Source organism: Stenella coeruleoalba (assembly GCF_951394435.1).
Source record: "Stenella coeruleoalba genome assembly, chromosome: 7".
Taxonomy (NCBI): Eukaryota; Metazoa; Chordata; class Mammalia; order Artiodactyla; family Delphinidae; genus Stenella; species Stenella coeruleoalba.
The window spans coordinates 30,137,083-30,149,810 of NC_137153.1; the positions used below are offsets into that span (position 1 = coordinate 30,137,083).

At 54.1% G+C, this 12,728-nt stretch overlaps 1 protein-coding gene across 1 annotated transcript in view; it reads left to right on the forward strand.

The window, feature by feature from the left end:
• Window positions 1–12,728, forward strand: part of SEMA4D (semaphorin 4D) — a 105,286-nt gene that overhangs the window by 89,292 nt on the left and 3,266 nt on the right. Inside the window, exons 7-14 of the mRNA XM_079925500.1 lie at window positions 1,954–2,047; window positions 2,696–2,809; window positions 3,618–3,769; window positions 4,808–4,983; window positions 5,066–5,222; window positions 6,221–6,443; window positions 7,215–7,330; window positions 12,489–12,661. Coding sequence (XP_079781626.1) covers window positions 1,954–2,047; window positions 2,696–2,809; window positions 3,618–3,769; window positions 4,808–4,983; window positions 5,066–5,222; window positions 6,221–6,443; window positions 7,215–7,330; window positions 12,489–12,661 — 1,205 coding nt within the window. The remainder of the gene's footprint in view (window positions 1–1,953; window positions 2,048–2,695; window positions 2,810–3,617; window positions 3,770–4,807; window positions 4,984–5,065; window positions 5,223–6,220; window positions 6,444–7,214; window positions 7,331–12,488; window positions 12,662–12,728) is intronic.

The window sequence follows — 12,728 nt, forward strand, 5'->3', positions numbered from 1 at the left end:
CCACAAAGAGGGAGGAGTGTTTTAAATGCACTTGAGGAGCGATAATGAAGCACATTTTCTAGTGTTTGTCCCTATTTAGTGAGTAACTGTCAAGTGTGAAGTATGCTAAAGTGGAAAGCTTAGTTTGCTAGAACCCTAAATTCATTGGACTTAAAAAAATGTTTTCCAAGCTTGAGTCCGAGATACATGACAGGACAAAGTATGGGCGAAGTAAGGACCTGCTTCGAAAACCTTGTATCCGCACACAGACCCCTGGGGTGGGGTCCATACATAGGGTGGGTCTGCCGGGCTGTCTGTGTCCACAGACTCTGGCAACAGAGGTTGGGATCGGGGTAGGGGGTGCATCTAGGTGTTGAGATCTTCAGTCCTCATAGACAGACTTAGTTTCTTTTTCCTTAGGTCACATTAGTCATATTAGAAACATTTTGCACGTGAAAGGATTTCCTGGCTAAACTCTATAGTTAGAAGCTTAAGGTATGGAATTTAAACTTAAATTCCATGGGCATGTCAGTTGTTGAGGTAAGGGAATCATATGTTTCATTTAAATCTAGACCTATATTTTTTCCCAATATTTAAAAAAAATTTCAAGCCGACAGAAAAGTTGATCACACACACGTGTTCTAACCACACAGATTGCATGGTTGGGAGCGTCCGTATGTGTGCACAGGTGTGAGCACACCCATGACCCCTAAATGCTGTCACATGCCTCAGAATAATGACATTTTCCTACAGTAATGCTGGGTTTGTCATTATATCTAAGGAGATATACAATAATTCTCTAATGTCATCTAACCTCCAGTCCCTGTTCAGATTTCCCCAAACATCTTCTTGAAATGCAGTCAGTGAATCACATCAAGTGGGGTGCACTGTCACCCCAGTTCACACCTCCTAACCTAAGAGGTGAAAAGTCTGTGTATTGTTTCCACCAGCCTGTTAGAAATGTAACTGCATCTTTCCCATGCCCCTGAGCCCTCTCTGCTCCGTCTGTGACATGTTTCCCTCGCTCTGACAGACAGCAGGGCTGCCCATCCACCCATCGCAGTTTGGGTGTCCATCTTCTTAAGCTTCGCCAGGCTTTCAGGTGGAAAATGGTACCGCACTTTCATTGCCTTGTGCTTCCTGGGTTGCTGGCAACTCAGGCATCCTTTCTTGTCTGTGCTGCCGGATAGGTTTCTTCTTCTCTAACTTGCTGTGCTTTGACTGTTTTCCTCCTGGAAATGCTTTATTACTCATTTGTACAAGCTTCTTGTATATTCAGGGATGGAAATGCCTCATCTGTCATTTTGCAGGCATTTCCCCCTCTTTGTCACTGTCAATTTCTGTCTCATTCTTCTGTGGACAGACGCTTCCCAGTGCTTCGTGTACTGGATCTGTCCATTTTTTCCCTTACTTGGCTTTGGACTGTCTTGTCAGGTGAGGAGAGATTATCCCAAGACTGAAATTGTCACCCATACTTTCTGTTAGTGCAGCACGGTTCTGTTTTTAATATTTAAATCATCGATCCACCTGGAGTGTGTTTCGATGGGTGGAATGAGGTAGAGATTCCGCTCCTTTTTTCCTGTTATCTGTTTATTGGATAGCCTGGTCCCCCACTGCTTTGAAGGCATCTTTGTTGATATTAAAGTTCTGCACATGGCCTTCCAGTCCCTTCCGGAGCACATCCTGTGTTTGGTTCTCCCTGGCTGTTCTACGACCCTAGAGCCATCAGCATTGCTGTCTCTGTCCTATAGGAGAGTCAACTGAGGCTCCAAGATCTGGAGGCGCTCTCGAGGGTATCAGAGGGTGCCAAGGCACCAGCGTCCAGACCTGGGACCAGGTGGTAGACCGTGCATGTGTTCTCTCCTCTGTCCCCCCAGAAGAGTGAGTCTGTAAATTAAATGGTCCCACAAAGATATATTATGACTACAGAAGTTCAGACATTTTATGGCACTCTTTCTTTTCATTCAATTATAGAACTTAACATCCTTTAAATTTCTGGGCAAAAATGAAGACGGCAAAGGAAGGTGTCCCTTTGACCCAGCACAAAGCTACACGTCCGTCATGGTTGGTGAGTCCTGCTCTCAGGGTCTGTCCCTGGCTTAGCTCTGCTGGACCCCCAGGAGGTCCCGTTCCTCCTCCTCCACAGGGGTCTCCCTCTGCTTCGTTCCCATATTCAGTATCCTCACAGAAGGTATAGGAGCCTCTCCACAGACCCGCTGATACAAGCTTTTGAATTCATTGTTCAGTAGGATAACCAGCCACCTCCACAGTCCTCAGGTTAGATTTGTAGGAAGAGATTATCTTATATCTGTCCTTTGTGCAAATCATCTGGATTACTCGGCCACGTTGAGTTAATGCTCCTGTTCGAGGGACGTTTGTGACTGAGCCATGACCTGCCTCGGAACGGCCTTGTACACCCAAGGCGAGCAGGCCAGGAGCCTTGTGTGCACCCACTGTTGTGTTTGTTATTTTACTGGATGCAGGAGTTACTTGCGTTGTGTTACTTATTGCCCCTAACTGTTTAACATGGAGCCTAAAATTACCCATGTCAAAGAAACAAAACAGAAGACTCAGGAAGCAGAAACATGCGCCCAGAAGCAGGGCGATAGTCTCTCCGCTTCCTGGGAGGACTTGTGTTAGCTTGGGAGGAGAATGCGGTGCTGAGCGTCTGTCCCCGACACTAGTGTTGATTCCCTTTTCCTCTTTCCGCCCAAAGATGGAGAGCTTTATTCTGGGACATCGTATAACTTTTTGGGAAGCGAACCCATCATCTCCCGAAATTCTTCCCACAGTCCTCTGAGAACGGAGTATGCAATTCCTTGGCTGAACGGTAAGAAGCAGGTGGCATCACGGAAGGTGTGTTTCTGCTCGGGGCGGCTTCCTCGCCGGCAGAGCCCTCACTCCAGTTCTCCTTTTGCCGGCTCGCAGCCTCACAGGAGGGCATCTGCGGCTCACCCTCCTCCGTCCCGGGGCTCACGTCAGCCCCAGTGCAGTAGGGGCGCTTCTGGAACTGCCGGGGGCTCCACAGCCAGCATCCACGGGCTTCTTTGCTTTCTTCTCTGCTAAGAGAGCGCTATTTCAAGCCTGCCTTTACGCCTTCTGGAAAACGGATCTGGGAGGCTCAGAATGGCGAGCTCAGGCTCGTTACATCAGCATGTGATATTATACCATTATGTCTGGACATCATGTGTCCATGTTGGATTCACAGTCCAGATGGGTCACAGAGGTGCTCACAGGGGACTTTTCTCGTGGGCATCGGCCAGCCAGCCAGAACCTTGGGGCACCTGGATCTGGTGGTCAGCAGTTTGTCTCTTTTAGGCACGTGCTGTTTAAACTGGCAAATGCATATCTTCCAGTGGGTCTCCAGGCTATGGTGGGATCAAGCTCCCTGGGGCCCCCAGGCTGCCTGCCAGTTGTGAGGCCCAGCCCTCAGTTGTTGGGCTGGACCGGGAGGCTGTGCTTCAAAACCCCCATCTCGGGCATCTCCTTAGGCCAAGGAGGGCAAGATGGGCACCGTCACCATTCCCGGGCCCTGGCGTTTGATTGGGGTGTGGTGTGGACACCCTCCCACATCCTCGATAGGGGGTGCCCGGGCCCTCGGTGCGCACAGGCATAACCAGAGCGTCTGTTCCCTGCAGAGCCCAGCTTCGTGTTTGCTGACGTGATAGGAGAGAGCCCGGAGGGCGGGGACGACGGGGACGACAAGGTCTACTTCTTCTTCACAGAGGTGTCTGTGGAGTACGAGTTCGTCTTCAAGCTGATGATCCCACGGGTAGCGAGGGTCTGCAAGGTGAGCCCAGCGCCCCCTCTTCTCTTTGGTCCCAGCCCTCAGTGAGAGTGTGTCACCCAGGCTCCACACTTCCTCCGAGATGTCCATTTCCCGACTACTTTATTCTTCCACGCTACAGATGTCAGTGTGGACGGGCCGAGGGCTCGGGCCTCTGTCCTCCCTGCTGGCCTCCCTGGAGACCACAGGGGCGCCCGCCCCGTGTGTGACGATGACTGTCCTCAGGGCTCTGATCTTAACACACCTCCCTCAAACCTCCCCCAGTTTATAAAAAGTTAGTTTTTCTATACTGTGTTAACCAAATTCTGTTGGAATTGGGGTTTTTCCATTCCATCGTAAAGATGAGGAGGGGTGCATTTTCACTGGGTCCAGAATAAGTGAGGATACATCGATTTCATGTTCTGCATCCAACTGTAAGAGTTTTGGTATTTCTCTCCAGACCAAGTCACGTCAGGGGTGTTTCACGATTGCTGCTTGGTGGGCAGTTCACTGAAAAGTGTTTTGGAGGACCTGGCAGGACCAGAGCACCTCAGCAGATAACTTGGGGGCTGGAAGGAAGTGAAGATTTGATCTCCCACAAGGAGCCCCTTTTGGGGGAGACCACACGTACACACATTGGCTTGAGACAGATTGGGGAGCCTGTGCGTCCGCCAGCCCCTGGCTCTGCCAGTCACTCATGGACGGGTCATGAGTCTGGAGATGCACATGAGCCAAAGGGCCAAAGCAGTGAACATGCGCAAGGATGGTGGGGGTCTGCTGCATGACACAGAGTGTGGGCAGAGTCGAACAGTTGTTCTAGCTACAGTTGGGAGACTGGTCCGTCGAGAGGGTTTTGTTGGTTTGGTTTTGTGCTTCAATCGATGACCCGAGCTGGCATGAAGGGAGTTGCTGGCGTCACTAGTAGTCTGCAGCCAGCTTTCCTTTTCAGCCTTGGCTTCCTTTCATTCAGGCAGAGCTGCTCTGGGCCCAAGTACGTCACTTATCACCTGCTCACGGGGGAAGTCTGCCCTCCTCCTACCACACGTGTCTTTGGGGTTACAGGGGGATCAGGGCGGCCTGAGGACCTTACAGAAGAAGTGGACCTCCTTCCTGAAGGCCAGGCTGATCTGCTCCCGGCCGGACAGCAACCTCGTCTTCAACGTGCTGCGAGACGTCTTTGTCCTCAGGTCTCCCAGCCTGAAGGAGCCCATGTTCTATGGGGTCTTCACCCCACAGCTGTGAGTGCCCGGGTGGGTGGGTTGGGGGTGTTTCCACTGCGCTTCCCGATTCAGGGCAGTCACGTCGCCCCCTCCTCCCCAGGAACAACGTGGGGCTCTCGGCCGTGTGCGCCTACAACCTGTCCACAGCCGAGGCAGTCTTCTCCCGTGGGAAGTACATGCAGAGCGCCACGGTGGAGCAGTCGCACACCAAGTGGGTGCGCTACAACGGGGCCGTGCCCACACCGCGGCCTGGGGCGGTAAGTGGACCGGGCTCTCTCCACGGGGAACGGGCGTCCACCCGGGACTGGGAAGGGCCGTGGGCACACTCTCCTTTTCCTGGCTTCTTCTCATCGGTGTGTTGTGCAACAGCTGTGGCTACAAACTGCCCGAACAAGAAAGCTCTTCTGGCTGGCACCAGCTGTACTGTGGGATTAACATTGCGTAATAAAATTAGAGCTTTTTCATTTTCTGTTTCTTGCAGAGAAACACACGATTTCTTAGCAAAGGGATGAGTGATACTCTCCATTTGTTAATATGAGTCACATTTTTTTTTCTCCTAAAAGTAGTGAATTTTATGTAGAAATCGGTGTGGGTGTCTAGGCCGATGCGGCTGCATCCGTTTATTACGTGACTGGTGAGCTGGGCCGTGTACATGGCCCGTGGTGGGGTTGTGACCTGGGAGAGTGGCCTGGTGCTTGGAGCTCACTCCCCCAGGATGGTCCCCCTCTCTGGGGTACGTCTCTGCTAACACAGGTCAGTTCCTTTCATGCGTATCTTTAAGCAAAAGGTGTTCACCTGTGGTCATGAATTTTGGTTTATGAACATCAAGAACTAGGATAGAAAAAAGAATCCTTTGTGCTCTTGACCTTTATGCTATTTATATCTAGAATTGGACTATTTTTAGCCATTTTTCGAGGCTTCTCTTCTGGGAGAGGTGTGGAATGATAAGTGTGTATTTTTCAATTTCAGAAGTGTGATATGCTTTTTTCATTTATGAATGGATGAAAATTACTTCATTGACTATGTATCATGAGACACAATTGTGTCTTGTGGACAAAAAGACAGTTGCATTTCCTCCCTGCTTTATAACTGTGTCTTCAGATTCCTGGGGAAAGATCACCTCAGTGTTTCCATTTTTTCAAGAAATCCACTGTGTAGTCCTAAGTTCGTCACCTCGGGGAAGCCTCCCCTCTTGTGCGGAGCGCGTGCCATGTGCCCGTGCACCCCGCAGTAACGGGTGGTCTGCTCCCTTCAGTGCATCAACCGGGAGGCGCGTGCGGCCAACTTCTCCAGCTCCCTCAACCTACCAGACAAGACTCTGCAGTTTGTCAAAGACCACCCTCTGATGGATGACTCCGTGACCCCGATAGACAACAGGCCCCGGCTGATCAAGAGTGACGTGAACTACACGCAGATTGTGGTGGACAGGACCTGGGCCCTGGATGGGACGGTCCATGACGTCATGTTTGTCAGCACAGGTGGGTAAGAACGTGGGTGAGTCCAGCTAATTTCTGCCTCCCGGAGCCAGCATCTCCCCCAGGTGCCTGAGTGGTTTGTTAGGGCGTGGAAGCGTTTCTGAGAAGTCACCACACCTGGATGGCTTCAGATCTCTGTGACCATCAGAACACCTGGGGCGCTGGTTAAAAATGCGAGTCCTGGCCCAGATCTAGAAATTCAGGTGTGGTAGGTCTGGGCGGTGCAAAGGGAGGCTGCTGAGAGCCGGCACATGGGCACGTCCTACTTCCCTGCCTGACACCTGTCCTGACCTGCCGTGGGAGACACACCTTTCCTGGTGGTCCGTAGACTCCGACACAAGTCTTCTGGAATGGTCTTGGTAGCCAGGCACAGCAGCAGCTGGCGGGCTCTGTGGTCAGCTCTGGGTGCTGCGCAGCCACCAGCCTCCCCTGCCTGGGGCTCCTGGCACAAGGATGGCACCTCAGAGGCCAGTGCAGCCCAAGAACCATGTCACATTTGTTTGGAGGACACAGTGTCAACTACTCTGATGAGGGGTATTGAAGTCAACAAAGGGCTGTTTATTTTTCAGATAAAAATGGGATAACCCATGTCAGTCCAGTTGTTTATTTTGCTGATGGCTTTTCCTTTTCCGTGTCTAATGCAAAAACATCTGTTTCTAAGCCTCCTACTGGGGGAAGGAGTGGGAGGCAGAAGGGTGACCATTGGCTGCGTGGCTGACAGTGCCAGCACCGTCCTCTCCTCCTGGGGAGTAACCTGCATCTTTGACCTTGCAGACCGGGGTGCCCTGCACAAAGCCATCAGCCTTGAGAACAACGTCCACATCATCGAGGAGACACAGCTCTTCCAGGACTTCGAGCCCGTCCAGACCCTGCTGCTGTCCTCCAAGAAGGTAAAGTGACTGGGTGGCGGGCTGGATGGCCCCACGTCTCGGTGCCCACAGGCTGGGTCGGGCTGCACCAGGCAGGCCCCGTCGTCCATCTAGCCTAGAGGAGCCGACCTTCAGGCTCTTATAGAAAGTCCTTCCATGAGCTGTGGGGTATGGGGTGGAGGGAAGGCAAACTGTGTCCTAAAAGTTGCAGAACCTCACCGAGTTGTTGGGACCAATGTACGATGCTGTCGGGGGGCTCACTGGCCTGTGAAAACACTTCTTGTGCCGGAACTTGGTGAGGGTAAGACCCAGTTGGCGGGGGTGCCCTCCGTGCACCTTCCTCATCTGCACAGAAAAGCGTCCTCTGAGTAACGATGCGCCGTGTCTGTAAAGCCCCGTTTCATGAGGCGCTGTCTCGTTCACCAGGGCCGGCCTGCTTTGTCCGTAAAGGGCCAAGAGTGAATGTTGTAGGCTCTGATGCCCGTGCTGTTGCAGTTTGAGAGCAGCCGTGGGCAGTCCGGAAGCAAATGAGCCCTGTTATGTTCTACCAAATCCTCATTTACAGGCACTGAGCTTTGCAGTTCGTGGAATTTTCATATGTCACAAAATATTATTATTTTGATTTTTCTTCAACCGTTTGAAAAATGTGAGACCCGCTATTAGTTGATGGGCTGTATAGAAACAGCCAGCAGGCTGGATTTGCCCTGTGGTCCACAGGCTGTCCCCTGCTGTACATCCAAAGTGGCCTTTGGGAAGTGTGCCACCCGGTTTACAGCCGGGGTGGGGAGTGAAGAGCAGAGCTCAGGCCGGGCACCAGGTGACCTCGTCCATGTCCTGGCTCCAGGTGCGTGACTGTGAGCCTGGGTGGACCAGTCCTGCCTCGGTTTCCTCATCTATACGGTGAGGGACGGCAGACCCTGGGACTGTCCCAGCCCTGCCCTGTGACTCCCCATGCTGTGACCCTTGGGCTGACAGGCTCTGGTCAGCATCAGAAATTAGTAGCCTGGCCATACATCGAATTCCCCTCCACTGCAGGCCCACCCATCGCTTGGCCTCTCCCACCTGCACCCTGTTTGCAAAGCCTTGCTTGGAAGCACCAAGCCAGGCTGTCCTTGCTTCGTATGGCGTCGCCCTGTTGCTGAGATTTTCCCTTTTGACCCGTGACACTCCTGGGCCATCCTCTCTTCACGTTGGAAAGAGGTTGTTCCTCCAGCCCCTCAGAGCATCCTCCCTGCCCTGGCTCCAGGTAGGGGCCTCCACCCGGATCGTGGGGCCCAGGCTTACTCCTCCCTGGGCTGTGGACAGTAGGAAGGGGGTCCCGATAGCCAGGCGAGAAAGAAAAGAAGGCGACCTCTTGGTCAGATGCGTATTTGCAAACTCCACACACGGTCTTTCGTCCTCTCCCCGGCATCATGAGCTTGAGGAGTTGGATCTGGTTTTCAGACTCCTGTAGCAGGGTCACTTCCCCTCTTGGCCGCCGCAGTGTGTGTTTTCTTGCTCCAGTTCTAAAAGGGAAGGAAGACGAAGTAGCCTAATGGGGTTAGGCTACCAGACATCTGTACCTCTCGGGTGGGTGCTTTTGGCCCCCTTTCCCCCAGGCCCACCTGCATCGTTGTTGAAACAGGGAAACCCAGGAGCCCTTCTGGCCGCTGCCACGTTGCTCAGGTGCTTCAGCCCGGCTGGAGCAAGCACGCTTAGAGCCTCCAGATGGTCTAGTACTCATCAGAACCAAGGCCAGGCCCCCAGTGCAGACAGGGCTCGGCTCTGCTCCACAACATCACTCACAGACCCAGCTGGCCCTGCCATCCTGAACCCAAGTCTTCCAGGGCATGTGGGTACTGATCCCATGGGAGGGATGGGGGCGGGAGAAGGGAGGGAGGGGGCAGTACCACCTGTGGGAAGTCTGACAGGTGAGTCCTGTGCTCACCTGCCTGAGGTCAGGATTGGTCATATGGCCGGGGGCTAGCCATGCAGGGAGTGAGTTGCCTGTTCCCACAGGAGCCTCCACTGTGCTGGGATGTGGTTCAGGTGCCCATGGGGTCCCACACCTTCTCCTGGGCTAGTGGGCTCAGGGTGGCTTCAGAATGCTGTCCGTGCTGCCGTGGCAGCAGGAAGCGGCTGTTTAGGGTAAAAAGACACCTGCTCCCCCCTCCCCATTCCCCACCAGCAGCCTCTTCTGGGTCGATCATGCCTGGCTCTCAATGCAGAAAACTGACGAGCAGCTGCCACAGGGCTGGGGGAGCACAGGAAGTGCTACCAGGGAGGGGGGTCCCTGGTCACTACCTGCTCTCCCCTGACAAGTGCATTTGTTTTTTGTTTTTATTGTGGTAAGTGTACATCATATAAATTGTACCACGTTAATTATTTTTGAGTGTACACTTTAACACCATTAAGTACATTCACATAGCGCAACCCTCATCCTCACCCATCTCCAGCACTTCATCTTACAAAACTGAAACCCCAAACCCATTAAACACTGACTCCCCGCTTCCTCCCATTCCCCAGCCCCTGGCACCCACCATTCCCCTTCCCGTCTGTGTGTGTTTGAGTACTCTAAGAACCTCGTGTTGATATAAGTGGAATCCTACAACATTTGTCCTTTTGTGAGTAGCTTATTTCACTCAGCATAATGTCTTAAAGGTTCATCCATGTCTGTCCTTCCTTTTCAGGGCTGAATAGTATTCCATCCCACGCATCCACCACGTCTGGTTTATTCACCCACTGGTGGACACTTGGGTTGCCTCTCCCCCTGCTGCATGAACAGCCGTGTTCTCCAGTCTCTTGTGCGTACATGGCAGGCATGCTCTGGGCCCATGGAGCAGGCTGAGTGTGGTTTTCCCGGGGACGCTCTTTGATGGTCAGATGCCCCCTGTACAGCAAAGGTGGGAGCTCCTCCAGCTCTGGCCATGTCCACCCACAATCACCCACCAGTGTGTACAGAGACCAAGATGTGACTGAGAGAACCTGGTGCTGCAGCTGAGGGCACAGTCACCCAGAGGGTAGGGACCCGCAAGGAGCCAGCAGGAGGGCACCTGGGCACGTGCGCACTCAGCCGATCTCACAGGTGCCGGGTGGTACCTGGCCGGCTTGTTTTCTCTCACGGAAGAGCTGGGGTGAATAGTACAGGGGTCCTGTGGCCCTTCCCCAGCGCGCCTGCCTAACCGAGGAGGCCCGCTGGCACAGCACCTGCACTCACCTCCACACGCCCGATCCGTGCGTTCCCACGACCTGCTTTTTGACTCCAGGGCCCCCTGTGGCCTCCCTCGGTGTCTGTCTGACGGCTCCCGTCTGCCCTTATCTTGGCGACCTTCACACATCTGGAGAGAACTGATCGGCGTTTTGTGGAACGCCCCTCGGTTTGGGCATATCTGATGTTTTCTCGCGTTGAAATTGGGGTTGAGCATTTGGGGAGATGACCACTGTCTCGGGGACACGGATTCAATGACTTCTCAGAGTTACTCGGTTTCTCCTTCCACGTTGTCCCCACACCGTGTGGTCAGTGGATCCAGTCCACCTGGTCGGGGGTGGGGGGCGGCGGGGAGCTAAGCCCCAGCTCCTGGAAGGAGGAGTTGAAGAGTTTGGGGGCCGTGTTCAGCCCCCACGGCGGCTGACACTTACTTGTGGGTGACCTTGAGGCTACTCAGACACCCGGCTGCCTCTCGCCCACTGACTTGCATGTCCACCCATGGGCCTTGCCTGCAGCGCTTGCTGCTGTGGGATCTCAAGCCACTTTTCTGTTCCCTTCCCGTCCACATTCGTTGGAATTGGGGAGGCCCTGCCCTGTTGGGGAGCGAGGGCTGGAGGCTGAGCAGGCTGTGGTGTGAGGAGGGTGCATGAGTGTCCGAGCCCTCTCCAGGGCCCCTCCATAGGACCCCACTGAAGTTGCCCACTTGGCCGGTCTCCCCAGGAAATTTTTCCTCACCTCTGAGCCGTGTGATCCCAACTGTGATACAGGGTGTCGTCCTGATTCCTTCTTACGAATATGGGCTCACCTGGCCTCATCTGCCCGGGTCTCTGCCGACATGGACAGGCTGGCACTGGGCTTGACTCTCTCTGCCACCTGCCATCACAGTTTGACTCTGTTGCACAGGGGACTGCCCTCTCTTGGCTGTGCTCACACATGGTGGGTCTGTGACCCCTGGGCCTTCAAGGCATCGCAGGCCAGGAGATCTGATGTAATGCCAGGGCCTTTGCACTCCAGCCGGACTCTGAAATTAATTTCAGAACATGTCCTCAGAGGATAGAGGCTGTGTTTTAAATACTAAGCTCTGTGGAAACTTGGGAATCTTTTGACATTAACCAACGGCTTTTCTAGAGTGTCAGGGTGAGACAGAGGCTTATCAGCAAAGGAGAGAGAAAATGCCGTATGTGAATTGCCAACCCTGGGTCTGCTGCTGGGCTTCAGGTGGACTCCTTGGGGGAGCCCTCGTTCTAGCTGAGTCCCGTGAGAAAATCAGCCTGCCCCAACTGCCCGTGCGCCCGGCTCCCTACCAGTGCTGCGGGCGCCGGCGGCATCAGCCTGAGGGTGGAGACGTCCCAGGCCCAGCATTCCAAAACACGGAGGAGCCTGCTTTGCTCTCTGCTTCTGAGCGTGGCTGTCCATTTCCCCAGCTGCGTTCATTTCTCGTAAACGTAGATGCGTGAGAAATGAATGCCTCCTCACTTGTTTACTAGAGCTCTGTGCACTCTCCACCTGTGTTCACTGCGGCCCCGCTGGATTCACACACTGACACGGGCCGTCTGTGTGCTGGTGCTCACGTGTTGCACGAGATGGGCTTTGGAGGCTGTGCCCTTTGGCCTCTGGTCTAGTGAGGCTGGGAGGGCAGTCGGGAGTGTCAGGCTAGTGGGTCTTCTTGCACACAGAGGAGGCAGAGGAGGTGCAGAGATGCACTGCTGGTGGGTAGGATGAAGGTGGGTGCTCGGACGGGGGAGGGGAGGGATTTGGACCAAGGCCCAGCACACTCTGAGTTAGCCCGTGGATTCCGTCCAAAATCCACCCGTCTGTCACGACGCTGCAGTGCAGATTTGTCTTGGATCTAACCTGGCCTCGTTCCGCTTCCTCCTCCAGAAGCTCGGGACGAAGCTTTGTCATCACTCCCCATGAGCTAAAGAAGCACCTGGCGCGTTGAGGGCTGCCCCCACCCAGTGCCCACCGTTCTCATCTGTTTCACACCCACAGGGCAGAAGGTTTGTCTATGCTGGTTCCAACTCGGGCGTGGTGCAGGCCCCCGTGGCCTTCTGCGGAAAACATGGCACCTGCGAGGACTGCGTGCTGGCCCGGGATCCCTACTGCGCCTGGAGCCCGGCCGCGGCCGCCTGCATCGCCCTGTACCAGACCGATGGCCCCAGCAGGTACCAGCCCCACTGCATGCAGGCGCTCCGCCCAGCCCCATGGCGTCAAGCGCATGCACTGTGTAAC